We start from the raw sequence: 14,681 nt of genomic DNA on the forward strand, positions 1-14,681 counted from the left end.
AGCATTACAAGCAAAGAGTACAAGGCCATTTGACTGAGAAGTGTATTTTGCACACTTTTGGTACTCAAGATGAAGATCAAGATCAAACTCAAGTTGGAATTGAAGTTTAAGTTCTAGATATGATTGGAAATCTTTTGGGTAGAAAGAAAAGGACTTAAACAAAGTAGAAAGAAAAGGACTTAAAGAAGGAATCAAGGTTACTCATCAAAGTTAAGTCCATCACTTGGATCAATCAATCAAGTCATTTCAAGTGAGTATCAAGAATGGTTCTTGGAGAGAGATCACTTCTCCCTAGTATAGGGGCTTGCCACCTATGAGTAGGTAAACCAAGTGTGGTACTTGGAAGGCTAACATGGAAGTGGTGATCCGAGGGACATTTGAGATGCTTAGTTGAAGCAATCAAAAGGATTGATCAAGAAAAGCAAGCAACACCCAAAAAAGAGTTAATCATGGTATTTCAAGTAGTATTCTCACATTGATGCTCTCATGCAAGCAAAGATCAAAAGATGAAACAAGTCAACCACAATAAGAAAGTGCACTTGATCATTAGTGGTATTCATTTCATATGGATGAAGAAGGGAATTCAAATTGGTACCTATTGGTCTTCACCAAGTTTATAATTGGACTTCACATTGCAAATTGGAGTAATGACTTAGAATCTATGTGACTATCCTCTACTCCAACATAGCAAAGGTATCATTGTAATATGCATGATCATTTCATCCCTTACTAGTATGCGGTTAGTGCATATAGTACATGCTTTATAGGATCATGCATAACAAATGAAATATTTAAATTTATAGTCTACCACTATTGCTTGAATGATTAATTGATCTAGTGGTTAGTATATGAATTTATTCATGAGCTAGTGAACCCAAGTACTTGATTTTAATTTGGATTGCTAAACAAGTAACAAGCACAACATTGGCAAGATAACCCTTACATGAGGTGTGAAGAAGCTTGTCATTGGTTCAAACCAGACTTGAAAGCTTAAGCAAATCAATTTAGTTCAAGTCACATAAGAAGCTCATGATAATGATAAGAGTACATGCACAAGACAACAATGCAAATGGATATCTAATTTGTATGTTTCAAGTGGTATCTAGACTTAAGTATTTCATCAAGAATTCACAAGTAATGTCTAGATCAACCCACAAGTGATATCCTATAAGTGGTACTCATAAAGATAGCAAATGTTCAAGAAGATGATCAAAATTTGATAAATCCAACTAGTGGTTCCAAAATAGAAAATTATTTCAATTGGTATCACATCTACATATAGTATCAATATACAAGTGATATCTATCATGCAAAAGATGGTTCCACAAGTGATCCTCAATTTTAAGTAATCATCAAATAAAGAATGCATCCCTCACCTACAAGAGCTTAAGTGCAAATAAAATGGATGACCCATACATAGAATGATAAGATACAAGTAGTACAAGTTACAAGTTGTAAATGGTATCTACAAGTAGTGTCATTCCAACAATCAAATAATGTCCATAAAAAATACAAGACTCAAGCCTCAACCATCTACCCCAAAGTGCATACCTTTGCATCAATAAGAAGCATACCTTTTATGGAAATTGATGATAAAGGGGGAGAAGTTGTACAAAGATATGATATGAAAGATATATGGGGGGAGAAATTATACCATGGGGGAGAGATTGTACAAGAGATAGGACATGGACATGGACAAAGAAGGAGCAACATTGGAGAAAAGAGATGGATCAAAAGTCTTGGACAAGAGAAGCACTCACAAGTAGGGGGAGCAAGGTCATGAACTTTGATTGATTACACTTGATATGTGCATATTCATGTGCTTGCTTGCATTGCATAAGTTCTTAAATTCAATATGCATGCTCGTGTGGTGTATGCTAGTTATAGAACTTGAATGATGATTTGATAACTAGCGTGCATAGGATGATAGCTAGACACTTGGTATGCTTTACAAGTAATGCTAGTACCTTGATTCTATTGTTGATCTCATGAGGTATCTAGTGATTTTATTTCCAAGTGACATCTAGCTAACCATGGTGCTAAGGATGAACTTAAAGGTGCAACTACGATTGGTATCACACTTCAAAGGTTTATTCTATACACCTTAGCATCATTCGGTAGTAATTACTCTCCCACAATTTCAATCTATGCATATGTGCAAGCTTAAAATCAAACACTCTAGCACATATGTAGAGGGAGCTAATACTACCATTTTAGGTTTGTGATACTTGTCCAAAATCATTTACACATGGTAAAATTACTTAGGCAAGCAACATGAATCCAAAAGAGCTTAATTTATATATCTTTGTAGAGTTGTCATCAATTACCAAAAAGGAAGAGATTGAAAGGTCCTTGTTTGGTTTTGGTAATTGAGTGACAACTTAGGTGGACTAATTGTGTTTATGTGAGATACATAGGTGATTAGTCCACAGGTACATGTGTGTGAGCAACATATGCCATAAAGGTGAAAATGGCTTAGAGATGTTGCAAAGCTCACACATGTGATGATGAAGGAGCTTATTGAACATGAGACATGACATTGAGTCATGTGATCAAGGTGGAGAAGATCAAGACAAGACTTGGCTTGATGGACCGGTTACAAGCGTGAAGGGCAAGTCGAAGGCTTTGGAGTGATGGACCACATGGCGGTGAAGCTTGAGCAAGACTTGGCGCCGATGGACGATGGCAACGGTGAAGAGCAAGTAAAGTCAAAAGCGATGAACCAATATGATCACGTGATGATATGAAGTGGATCATATCATTGTTGATCGTGTTGGTGCATATGTTGCATCGATGTTGAATGAGATGGAATGGAAATGCGCAAGGCAAAGGTATAACCTAGGGCATTTCATTTCACTGGTCATAGGTGTGTAGAGAAGTTTATGACCGGGTTTAGGATAGATGGCCGTACTATCAAGAGAAGCAAACTTGTTTGCATATCGGTCATCTAAGTGCCACTCGAGTGATCTAACTTTGCATCGTCGCTAGGATCGAGTGGTGTGGCAAGTTGAGTGGCTAACATCCTTTGGGAAATGATTGTGAAAATGTTAACACACATACACATGGTGGTGTACACTTAGTGGTGTTGGCACATTTACAAAGGAGAAGAAGTTGGAGTTGATGTGGATCAACTTGGTGAAGAAACTCCACCGGTGCCCTACACAGAAAAGACAGGGCCTCACAGAGTGCACCGGACACTGGTCACGTGGTGAACGGATGCTGGGGTCCTGCGTCCGGTCAGTGGTGGCTGAGAGCATGCAGTGTCGGTCTTCGACCAGACGCTGGCACTGGAAGTAACCGGATGCTGGCAGGGTGCGTCCGGTCAGGCTGACGTACGGTAACACAGAAGCTGGAGTGTGACCGGACGCTGGGCTGCGTCCGATCACGTGCGATCGGACACGTCAGGTCATGTCTGGCACCTTACTGGAAACGACCGGACGCTGGGGTTGCTGCGTCCGGTCAGTTGAAGCTGCTACGTCCGGTCAGAAGATGACTGTTGAGATCGGAAGAATGCCATTGAACGCAGTGACACGTGGCTGCCATCGGGCGACCGGACGCTGAGGTCCAGCGTCCGGTCAACACGACCGGAGCATCCGGTCGTCCTGAATCTTGCCCAGTGAAGGAGTAACGGCTAGTTTAGCCCATGGGGCTATAAATAGAAGTGGTGGCCGGCCTTGGGCTGCTAGCTTAGCACCCTCATGCCTATGTGGCTTGTGTAGGATTGCTTGGATGTCCTCTAACTCACTTGTGCTTGCAAGAGTGCGAATCGATTGCGAGTGAGTGTGATTCTAGTGCGTTGCATTGTGAGATTGCATCGAGTGGCACTAGGTGATCGAGTTGCAAGCCGGTGGTGCTTGTTACTCTTAGAGGTTGCCACCTCCTAGATGGCTTGGTGGTGATCTCCGTCGAAACGCGCAAGAAGCTTGTGCGGCGCTCCGGAGAAGTGCTTGTGAGGGGTACTTGTGCTCGCCCCGCGGGAGTCGCGAAGAGCAACTTTAGTAAAGCGTGTCATTGAGCTACCCTCACTATCGGGGTGGGTTCTTGCGGCGCCCGACGTGCGGGCTTAGCGGGTGATGCTAATTAGCCGCCGAACCACCAAGTGAGCGGTCGACACAACGGGGACTAGCGTGTTGGCAAACACGTGAACCTCGGGAGAAAAATCATCGTGTCAACCTTGTTCTTCCCGTTGGTTTGCATCCCCATTACACAAGCTTGCAATTATCTTTATATATATTAAGCTTGTGTAGTTGCTCTTATGATTAGATAGCTTGTGTAGCTTGCTAATTACCTTCTTGCTTGTGTAGCATAGAAGTAGCTCCCGTGCGTGGCTAATTTAGTTTTAGTAACCTTGTTAGTCACATTGCTTAGTTTGTGTAGCTAAGTATTTGTGCTCTCTAATTAGGCATTGGTAGCCTTGTTATTGAGCATGGCTAGTGAGCTTAGTTAGCTTTGTGCTTTTGCTTACTAGCATGTGTAGGAGCTCCCTCATTGCTTAAAGTACTAGTGGCATAGGTTTGTGTGACCTTGCTCCTAGAATTGATTAAGAGAGCTCTAGCTAGTCCGGCACCTTTGTTGCATAATTGTTATCTTTGCAAGGTGCTAGTGAACATATATAGTGGGGTATAGTCTTGGCTAGACCGATAATTTTAATTCCGCATTTGTATCGGTTAGCCGACGCGATTAAGTTTTAGAAAAGACTATTCACCCCCCCTCTAGTCGACATCTCGACCTTACACCCGTACGGGCAAACAGGAAGGGAGGGGCGCAGGCGACCAAGGGGGTGCGGCCTCGCCTGAGTAGGGGAATGGGGAGAGAGAGGGAGGGATGGAGGCGCGGTGGAGGGCCCAAGGCCGTGGGCGGGCGCGACGGGAGGGTGGCGGCGGTGTCGGGCGGCGGCGAACGAGACAGAGGAGATAGAGAAAGTAATGGAGAGAAAGGGAAGAAGAGGCCTTGCCGCGGGCCTGTGATGGGCCTTGCCGCGCCATGCGTCGTGGCGCGTCAGTGCCGCACCCAAATCCGCGGCGGGGCAGCCCCGGCCACGTCAGTGTTTAGCGGCCCTGGTCGCTGCCATGTCGCCGCTCCTGCCGCGCCCCATGCACGCCATGTGAATAGGCGCGGCCAAAAGTGTTAATAAAAAAAATAGTGTCATTTTTAAAAATAGTTTAAAAAGTGTTAAAAATAAAAAAAATCCTAGTAGCTACCTGCTCTGCTGACGATTGCCATGAAACTAATATAAACAAACAAAAAGATCCATCTCTCATTACCTCAAGAAAGGAACATATACTCCTATATCAAAAGTGACCTGCATGCTCCAACGAGTAATTAAGCTTTATTTATGGTCTCATTTTGGTGATACACAAGGATAATGGTAGAAGTAGAAAGGGAGGCCAGTAGCCGTGGACCAATGCACCTAAGCTAGTCCTTCCCACTATTTCCCTCTTTTGAAGGGGATAGAGATTCGATTCGACGCTGAAGGTTGAACACAACATATACTGAACCGACTGGGCCTCATCGAGATAGCGCAAAGCCAGCAAATACGTACGAGTAGTAGCAATTGTGATTGTATGGACGTTAATTGCAACTTTTTTAGGTTTATTAATTAACGATGAGGTTGCCATGTCCGTGTGTGCCTGCCGCAAATCAGATTTCAGACTGATGAACGTTACAGGTTTCCAAAGACCATACGTACATTTAAGACTACCCACGGGCCTCCATGAAAACAGATATTTTCCGACCGTATTCGAAACCGAATCCGTTTAGAGGGGTTGAGATCTATCCGTATCCGAGTCCGGATATCCAACATCCGATACTGTATCCGTATCCGAATACTCAAATCGTATATTTATGATGTCGATATCCAATCGTATCCTATCCGACATAGTTGACACTATCCGTATTCGAATCCGAATCCGGACAGAAATATGAAAACAAATGTAATATCGGTGATATCCGTCCGTATCCGATCCGTTTTCATCCCTACCCACGGGCCACATCATAAGCATATATATGGTCGATGCTGAAAAAAAATATGCTGGCGATGGGGAGAGCCCGCTCTTTATTTAGTTATGCTACGATTGCATGCGGGGCGGGTTGTTAGCGTAGCCCGCCCGCTCGCTCCGCAAAATTTATCTTCATGGCTATTGTGGCTCAGCTGCGATTTTTTTGTGGCCCAACGTCTTTCAACCCGCCGAGCCCGTTGGACAATAGAGAAAACGGTTAGAACCTGCATCTCCCGAACCCTACCGCTAGTGTCGTCACGATAGTCTGGCATCGGGCGGAGGCTCTGCGGCTGTTCGTCCACGACGACGAACACCAGCGGCCCACAGCTCGAGGCCGTCGTCGTCGTCGCAACTGCCACGCGCGCCTCATCCTTGAGGTCCCCGATGACGAGGCCGACGAGGAATCTGACGACGACACCGGCGACGAGTTGCCCCTGCGGCCGTTGAGCCGCTTCAACAAGGCCTGCATCGACGTACGTATCGTATGTATATACGTACATATCGTATGTATATATGCGCCTGCACGTACGTATTCTTCAGTGAAGAGATCGATTTGTCATTTGAGAGCTATAGCTAGCAAGCTAACTGCATATGCATGGATCGATGGGCGCCTTCGTGTCGACGGCGCTCGCCATGCTCCAGGACGGCGCCGACAAGGTCAACTGGTTCGTCGTTGTGCCGGTCATGTGCCCGTTATTATGATCTTGTTCCTGTACCTCGCAGCTTTCTTTCACTTGTTGCCACCAGATATTTGAGGGATGTTGTGTGTGCGGGAGGCCCTGCGGGTTTTGCAGCTAAGTATATTATGTCCGTGGAAGGCTTGTCCCACAAAGTAGATAGCTTGGTGACTGGCCGCAAACCCGCCAATAAACTGTGGCAAGCGATGCGGGTTAGCAGCCGGCCGCGAACAAACCCTCCTGCAAGCTTAAGTTATGCACACAACTTTCAGTACTAATGATGATCATCGCCAAAAGGATGCCTAGGCATCATTGCTTGCTGTGTTCAAAATTCAAATTGCTCTATTTCTATAGGAAAAAAGAAAGAAAGATGTGCCTCGCGCCCTCGCCAACCAAATGCTCCAGGAGCAGCAAGGGAATGAACGGCCGGCCGGCGGGCACCGGCCCGGGCGGCGGGGCCACGTCCGCCGAATGTCCTGCATGCCGTATAAATCTAAACGAGACACAACACTGCACAGCCGCGGCGCGGGCCGGCGTGCCAGAACGAACAAAAAACCGCATGCATTTCCGGTGCTTTATTACTGCAGCTGCAGCACCTACCCGACCTCGATGGTTTCCCGTGTGGGTTCCGCTCGACTGCATGGAATTCAATCGATCGGCCGGCCTCGCTCTCCGTCTCTTTCGGCGGAGAGGCGGGCGACCGAGAGGCCGGCACACGCGCGTACGCAGTCCGCGATCGACGTGGGTTCGCGTCGGTCGGGCCCGACGTCGCGGTCGGTGGCTGGGATAGGATGGCGGGCCGCAGATTATATTCTTCGTCGGCAAAATAGCCGAATTCGTCCATGAAGTATCAGGCTGGGCTCAATTTCGTCCCTCAACTACGAAAACGTCTGATTCAGTCCCTGAACTATCATACTGGGCTCAATTTCGTCCCTCAACTACAAAAACGTCCGATTCAGTCCCTGAACTATCGTGCTGGACTCAATTTCGTCCCTCAACTATAAAACCGTCCGATTCAGTCCCTGAACTATCGTGCTGGGCTCAATTTCAAATTTAATACAGTTGCTTTTTTATTTTTAAATCTAACCAGGTTAATATAACTACTAAAACTTAGTTTTTTTTCTAAGCATCTTAAAGACCTCAAATTAAAAAAACTCAAAACTAGAACGTTGTAGATCTCATCGAGAACTACAATTTTTATATATAAAGTATCTCCATTTGACCCCATATATGAGAGATACGATTTTTCCAATGCGATAAGCACGTGTACGCGATTAGTATACTGTTAAAACATTATTTAATTTTTTTGAGCATCTTAATGACCTCAAATTAAAAAAACTCAAATTTATAAAGTTGTAGATCTCGTCGAGAGCTACAATTTTCATATAAAAATCATCTTCATTTAAGACCATATCAAAGCATCTTAATGTATCTTTTTTAATAAATCATCTTCATATTAAAAAATATACATTAAGATATTTTTATACGGTCTTGGATGAAGATGATTTTTATATGAAAATTGTAGCTCTCGACGAGATCTACAACTTTGTAGTTTTAAGTTTTTTAATTTGAGGTCATTAAGATGCTCAAAAAAATTAAATAATGTTTTAACAGTATACTAATCGCGTACATGTGCTTATCGCATTGGAAAAATCGTATCTCTCATATATGGGGTCAAATGGAGATACTTTATATATAAAAATTGTAGTTCTCGATGAGATCTACAACGTTCTAGTTTTGTGTTTTTTAATTTAAGGTCTTTAAGATGCTCAGAAAAAAAAAACAAATCAAGTTTTAGTAGTTATATTAACCCGGTTAGATTTAAAAATAAAAAAGCAACTGTGTTAAATTTGAAATTGAGCCCAGCACGATAGTTCAGGGACTGAATTGGACGGTTTTATAGTTGAGGGACGAAATTGAGTCCAGCACGATAGTTCAGGGACTGAATCGGACGTTTTCGTAGTTGAGGGACGAAATTGAGCCCAGTACGATAGTTCAGAGACTGAATCGGACGTTTTCGTAGTTGAGGGACGAAATTGAACCCAGCGCGATAGTTCAGGGACGAATTCGGCTATTTTGCCTTCTTCGTTCTTCGATGCTGCCAGGTGCCAGGTGCCAGGTGCTGACCGTACTGCTCCTGGTCGAAAGGACATAGGAGCATGGGGTTTGTTGGTCGTCATCGCTGCAATCTTAACTAACCATGCATGCGAACCGGCCAAAGGATCTCTCCTCACCCAACGGAAAGAATATATGTCACAGGTGCATAGCATTTCAAAGATATATGACGATAACTTCAACAACGGAGATGGTGGTGATACGAGTACGACTGACTGCTGACTGACCAACTGGATTTGTTATTACTACTGAACGAACGTTCCGAGTAAATTTCTCATGGGAAAGGGGAAAAAAGTTAAAAACGATATATTATGTATTCTATCTACGTTGAACGGTCTGAACTCTGAACCGAGCGGACTCATTAGTCTCATTCAATTCAGATGACACAAAAGTGTTCAAAAGGTTATTAAGCTGAAAAGAAAGCACGGCAAAATCTAGCAGCATTACCGGCCGACCACACGGTGCATGCTATGGCTAGCTTTGCTATCCGGCAAAGGGATGGAATAAATGGGAGACTTGAGTAACCAACACTCCATAGCAATCTTATTGCACATCGTGTTTTTTTTTCTTTTTTTCTTTGTCTTGTGATTTTTCCGTAACATGAAAAAATAATATATTTGTAAGTAAAGGAAATACGTAGCATTGCCCTAGTAGAATAGATATACTTCCTCCATCCCAAATTATAAGTCGTTTGACTTTTTTTACCTCAAGTTTGACCACTCGTCTTATTCAAAAAATTTGTGCAAATATAGTCATATTTAAGTCATTCTTGAAGAACTTGTATTAACAAAATATGCCACGACAAAAGAAGTGATATTTTGCACAAATTTTTGAATAAGACGAGTGGTCAAACTTGGTGTCAAAAAAGTCAAACGACTTACAATTTGGGATGGAGGAAGTACATAAGATTGCCATGTTAGTGCTCTTAGCATGAGCTGTGCGTGACTTCTATCCTCACCAACCACTTAGTTTAGCAGAGATGCAACGGCGTGTTTTTCCACTGCATGCAGAGCACACAGCATTCTCTCAACTTTCAAACATGGTATACGGTCGTCCTTAATCGAAAACACAGTCTGACTTTAGTGTACTATATACTATACTATAATATATAATCATCATATGAACCACCAGTTTCCTCTTTGCAAAGAAAGTAACGTACGTACGTTCTCAGAAACAAACAAAGCACATCCACACGGGTCAAGGCTCGAGACTTAACGTGTAGACGCAATGCAACCCGAAGGAAACAAATTGGAAGGAGAAAAGGCAAGCTAGATTTGGTTCACGGTCCAAAAGTAGCGAGTGGTTGCAGCCTAACGAGATCTAACCTACTCGCTTTCCATTTGTCAACTCCCAAAATCTCCAAACGCGAGCGAGCGAACGCGCACATTCAAAGTCCTTGCCGGACACGTCTCATGCACTCGCCATGCCCACCATTTAAGCAGCCTCCCTCCCTCCTCCAAGTGAACTTACTACGCCCTCATCTCACAAAGCTCAGAAACGCCATTTGCACCTCCTTCTCAACAACTCCTCTCACAAAGCTCTAAAACGCCATTTAGTGCAAAGGTCGCCGTCGTCGCCGCCGCCGTCGCCGGAGTCGGAGTAGCTAGGGCGATGGCCTTACTCCGGTCGTCTCGGCTGCTGGCTGTTCGTGTGGCGGTTGTGGTGCTGTTCCTGCTGCTTTGCGGCTACGCTCTAAGCACGGCGGAGGGCGCCAGGCCTTTGCATGGCGGCCACGGCGGCAGCGGCGCCGGGTTCTCCACGGCGAACTTGCCGGTGTTCGTCGTCGCGAGGGCCGGGCCCAGCCGGCGAGGAGCTGGTCATTAGTAGTCTTTTTTTTTTGGTAGAGGCCTGCCTCTCTGGATCTCATTCAAAGTCTTCTCTAAGTGTAATCATTAATCAAGGATTTTCTCTTTTAATTTACTCTTCTAGCTATCTTTTTTGCTGTTTCATTTGTTCTTTCCTAAATCCTAAGGGATGCTCATAGCTTTTGATATCTGATACGGTGAACAACTTTTGTTCCCTTTGATGTTTATAAGGGTTTTATTTATGATTGTTGCATGTAAAACAGGATAATGACTTTGGTTGTAAGAACAATGAGTCAATATATTCAACACTAAGGCCCACTCTCCAGAACATGCAAAACTTTCCAAATTCCACAGAAACTGATTTTTTGTTGTGTGAAATCCTTTTGTCAAGCACTTAGGTTTAATGGTCGTACTTGCATGAGCCCAGATGCCTGTCCACGCACAACGAATTTAAAATGTGTACCGCGTGAAGCATCAGTCGTTGTTTCTCATGAGACAAAACAGTTCTGTTCATCGCACCGCATAATAATTAAGATCGTTGATTTTCTTAAAAGGAAGAATAACTCAGATCATACACATATATACATGAAACTTCGTGTGATCACCTAAGTTAGTCCTCGGTAAGTTTGTAAGGAATCATGTCATCTGCTTCTCAGCTGGCCGCGCCGAATGGAGGAGCGTGTATGGACAGAACAACAACAACACCCATTTCAGAATTTGAAGGTGAACCACTTCCCCAGCTTTGGATGAGCATTTTTCTTCTCATTAGATAGTGGCATGGTGTCTTCAGCATGTGTCCTCCTGTTACTCCTCAGTTTAGAGGAAGAGAACCATCTGTGGAACAGACTTCCTTTCTTGGGAGTTTCTTCTTCCACGCGCTCCTCATGGACCTCATTGTACTCGAAAACACAAGGATCTTCTAAGACACTCATAGAGCACCTGCTATTAGTAAACTTCTCACCCTTATCTTCGCTGAGATCATCCAACAAACTCACTAGCCTGTAACCATCCAACGAAGTCCTTGACCTACAATGGGATATCATTTGTGATGTTAGCAGATGTCAGCATATAGAATTTCGCACTTCTTGGAAATCGAAGAGGTGTGGATGAAGCAGACAAAAGGCCTCAATAGGGGCTTTATATATTGTATACCTTCTGTGAGTGTGAGATGGTTCCTTCTGGTATTTGGGAAGACTCCTGCATGGGCTGTAGTCAACAGAGAGATGCTGAGCAAAATGAAGCTGCATGAAGGGAGAAAATATAAGAAAAGGCATGGCACAGAAAGCAAGGATAGGCTACATCACAATGTGAAGTTTAAATGAGATTTCAATCTTGTGTAACAAATGTCAGATATAAAAGTACATAAATAAATGATAAAAACTACTAGAAAAGTGTGATATATTTGATCATCCAAGCAGACTGGCTTGATAGTAACGGTTGGATTTTTATCTATTTGCATATTATGGTACTGCAAACACACATATTTCAGATCATCATGACATCCTTAATTTCCTTCCAAATCAAGAAATGTAATACGGTAGATGATAACTACAGAATAGTTGATGACTGTATCACGGTTACTGTCTAGTACAATAGGATCATAGCTCTCAACTGGTGTCAATAGAGTCCGCCTGAATCGAAGGAAGTAAGGAACTGAGCATGTATTACTGTTGTGCATGTGCAGATGCAGGGGAAGACGGTGATTGTGCTTCACAAATAAACTTAAAATGTAGCATTTGTTTGAGCAAATGTCTCACACCCTCTTTGTACCATATATCTTGTCTATGACCAACTATAAAGGTTCTGTTTGGTAAATGAAGGAGGATAAATAATATTCTGGCTTATCTCACAAGACAGAGCAGAATTAGTCGGCACTAAAAGGAAAAATGCATCCAAGAACCTATGGCTGTTTACGAAAGTGCATGTACCACATCACCATCTCTTATACCAAACCCACGCAATGTTGCCTTGTTATCAGTCAGTCTCTCGTTCTTGAAGCATAAGCAGAAGTGACTCCACACGTGATTCCTACAACAAGCAAGCAACAACCTTCAAGCTTAAGTTGCCAACATCATTCAGATTTCAGAGTCGCATTTAACCCAACATCCTCAACAAATTTGAAATCGACAGCCACAAAGCACAATTTTGTGGTAACAAAAAGCAAACCCAATAGTTTATGGTTTTCATACTGACCGTCACAATGCATGCAATGGAAAGATAAACAAAATCAGAAAAAATCCATCACATCACGGGAGAGCATGTGTATGTGGCGTATGTGGACGCGTACCAAGAGATGGTCTTCTGGGCGTCGTCATAGAGGTCGGAGAACAAGTTCTCGATGGCCACCTTCAGCTCCCACACCGTGGCCGAACGCGCGATTTCAATGTCTGTTTGGGCGCGGGAAAAACGTGGAGAAATCCACGATTATCTTATCAGAAATCCACAATCCCTTTTAGAGAGGGAAAATAAATAGCGAAAGGATCAATCCGGAGGGTACCGAAGAAGGAGTCGTCGAGCTTCTGAACGGTGAGGTGGAGGCGCGGCTCGGGAAGGCGGCGGTATGAGAAGCTGCTGCGACTGCCACAGGAGAGCCTGCCGATGCAGTCCGCGCCGCCGCCGACGGCGAGGTGCTCGATGTCGAGCGCGAGCGCGGCGCCAATGTCGCCGGCGGCGTCGGGGGACGCCGGGAGGGAGCTGGCCGGCATCGCACACGCATGTAGCGAACCCGAGAAACCTCAAATTCCGCGCAACCCCGGCCGCACGGAATCGGCAACCAACCAATCCCTCGACAGAATGAGCGGAGAGATCGATCAGCCCCCCGTGAGACCAGCCGATCGATCGAGGGAGAGGTGAAGGAGAATGCTCTTCGAGGCGGCGGCGAACCAGGAACGGCGTGGGGACGGCTCGGTTGGATTCCTCCCCGGCGCGGCCGTGGCGGTTGTCGTTTCGCCGAGGAGGGAGGAGAGGGGCTGCCTCGGGGGCAGCGAACGGTAGCCGTTGCCCGTTTCCGTTGGAGGCAAGGTGAGAGAGCCCCTCGGCGGCGGCCGTGAGCTGTTGGCCCGCAGAACACGACGGTTCGGTTCGGGTGGGTTTTGGGCTGGGCTACTGCGTTGGCCACGGTCGATGGTCGTACGGCCCACTTGGGAGTTGCCTCCGCCCGTTGGTTTCGCAATTTCGCAGGCTGAAAAGTGAGAAGAAACGAGAATGTCGATTGTTGCTTTTGGGCCAGGAGCCGCCTTTTTTGGCGAATGCCGGGAGCCTCCTGCGCGATTCTTTTCGTCCGACTAGGGGCTAAGGGATCCTGTTGGGCTACACTTATCCTACCCACTTTAATCTCATACTAGCCATTGCTGTCCGCGCTTCGCTACGGATGATGTGCTTCTATAGAAAATTAGCTAATATGTCTAATATGTTTTTTTGATCGTGTTGGTACGGAAGGTTAGAGATTGGTTGTCATTATTTTAGATCAGCAAATCAATGATATGTTAGTGGGAAGAAGCATTCGATGGAATTGGACCCAAGCAACTAACACACATAGATTTAGAGCACAACATTGGCTAGGATTATATTATAGGTGGAAACAGCAAAAAACACAACACAAGTACTTCTCTTAACGCGAGGGGTTAAAAAAATGAATTAGGATCCACTCCCCTTAGGCGAAACTACAACACATTTCATAAATCTGGAAGTACACGAAGGCGGCACCGTAACCTATTAACCAGGCAACTGCTACCAACTTACACGCCATGAAGGCGGTGAGGTCATAGACCACAGAATAAGAGGAGTATTACGAGAGAAAATACAAACAACAAAGGTTCCCTTCACAACAAGGGACAAGGAATTCAAATCCAACGGCAGATTTGGTTTTATGAGATTCAAGTGTCCTGCTGGGACATCTATGATTAGTCGATACAGTCTCCTATATTATCCAACCACGGCTGACCTGCTGGTATCTGAATGGTAACTTCTCTGGTAACCCGCTTAATATCAACCTTGAAAACTTTAAGTACGTCTATGAAATTTAAGGTAGACGGACGCAAAAAATACGGCGAGATAAATAAAATGCATATTCCAACGGTCTTACA

General features: G+C 44.6%; 1 protein-coding gene across 1 annotated transcript; it reads right to left on the reverse strand.

Moving 5' to 3' along the window:
* Positions 1-11,082: 11,082 nt before the first annotated feature.
* LOC136471306 (uncharacterized) lies at positions 11,083-13,857 on the reverse strand. Its single transcript, XM_066469037.1, has 5 exons — positions 13,094-13,857; positions 12,884-12,983; positions 12,525-12,624; positions 11,749-11,837; positions 11,083-11,622 (listed from the first exon to the last, which is right to left on the reverse strand). The coding sequence occupies exons 1-5, from the start codon at positions 13,299-13,301 to the stop codon at positions 11,307-11,309; spliced, it is 813 nt and encodes a 270-aa protein (XP_066325134.1). The 5' UTR covers positions 13,302-13,857; the 3' UTR covers positions 11,083-11,306.
* Between the last annotated feature and the right edge of the window lie 824 nt (positions 13,858-14,681).

The sequence above is a fragment of the Miscanthus floridulus genome, chromosome 8, assembly GCF_019320115.1.
Source record: "Miscanthus floridulus cultivar M001 chromosome 8, ASM1932011v1, whole genome shotgun sequence".
In the NCBI taxonomy this organism is placed as follows: Eukaryota; Viridiplantae; Streptophyta; class Magnoliopsida; order Poales; family Poaceae; genus Miscanthus; species Miscanthus floridulus.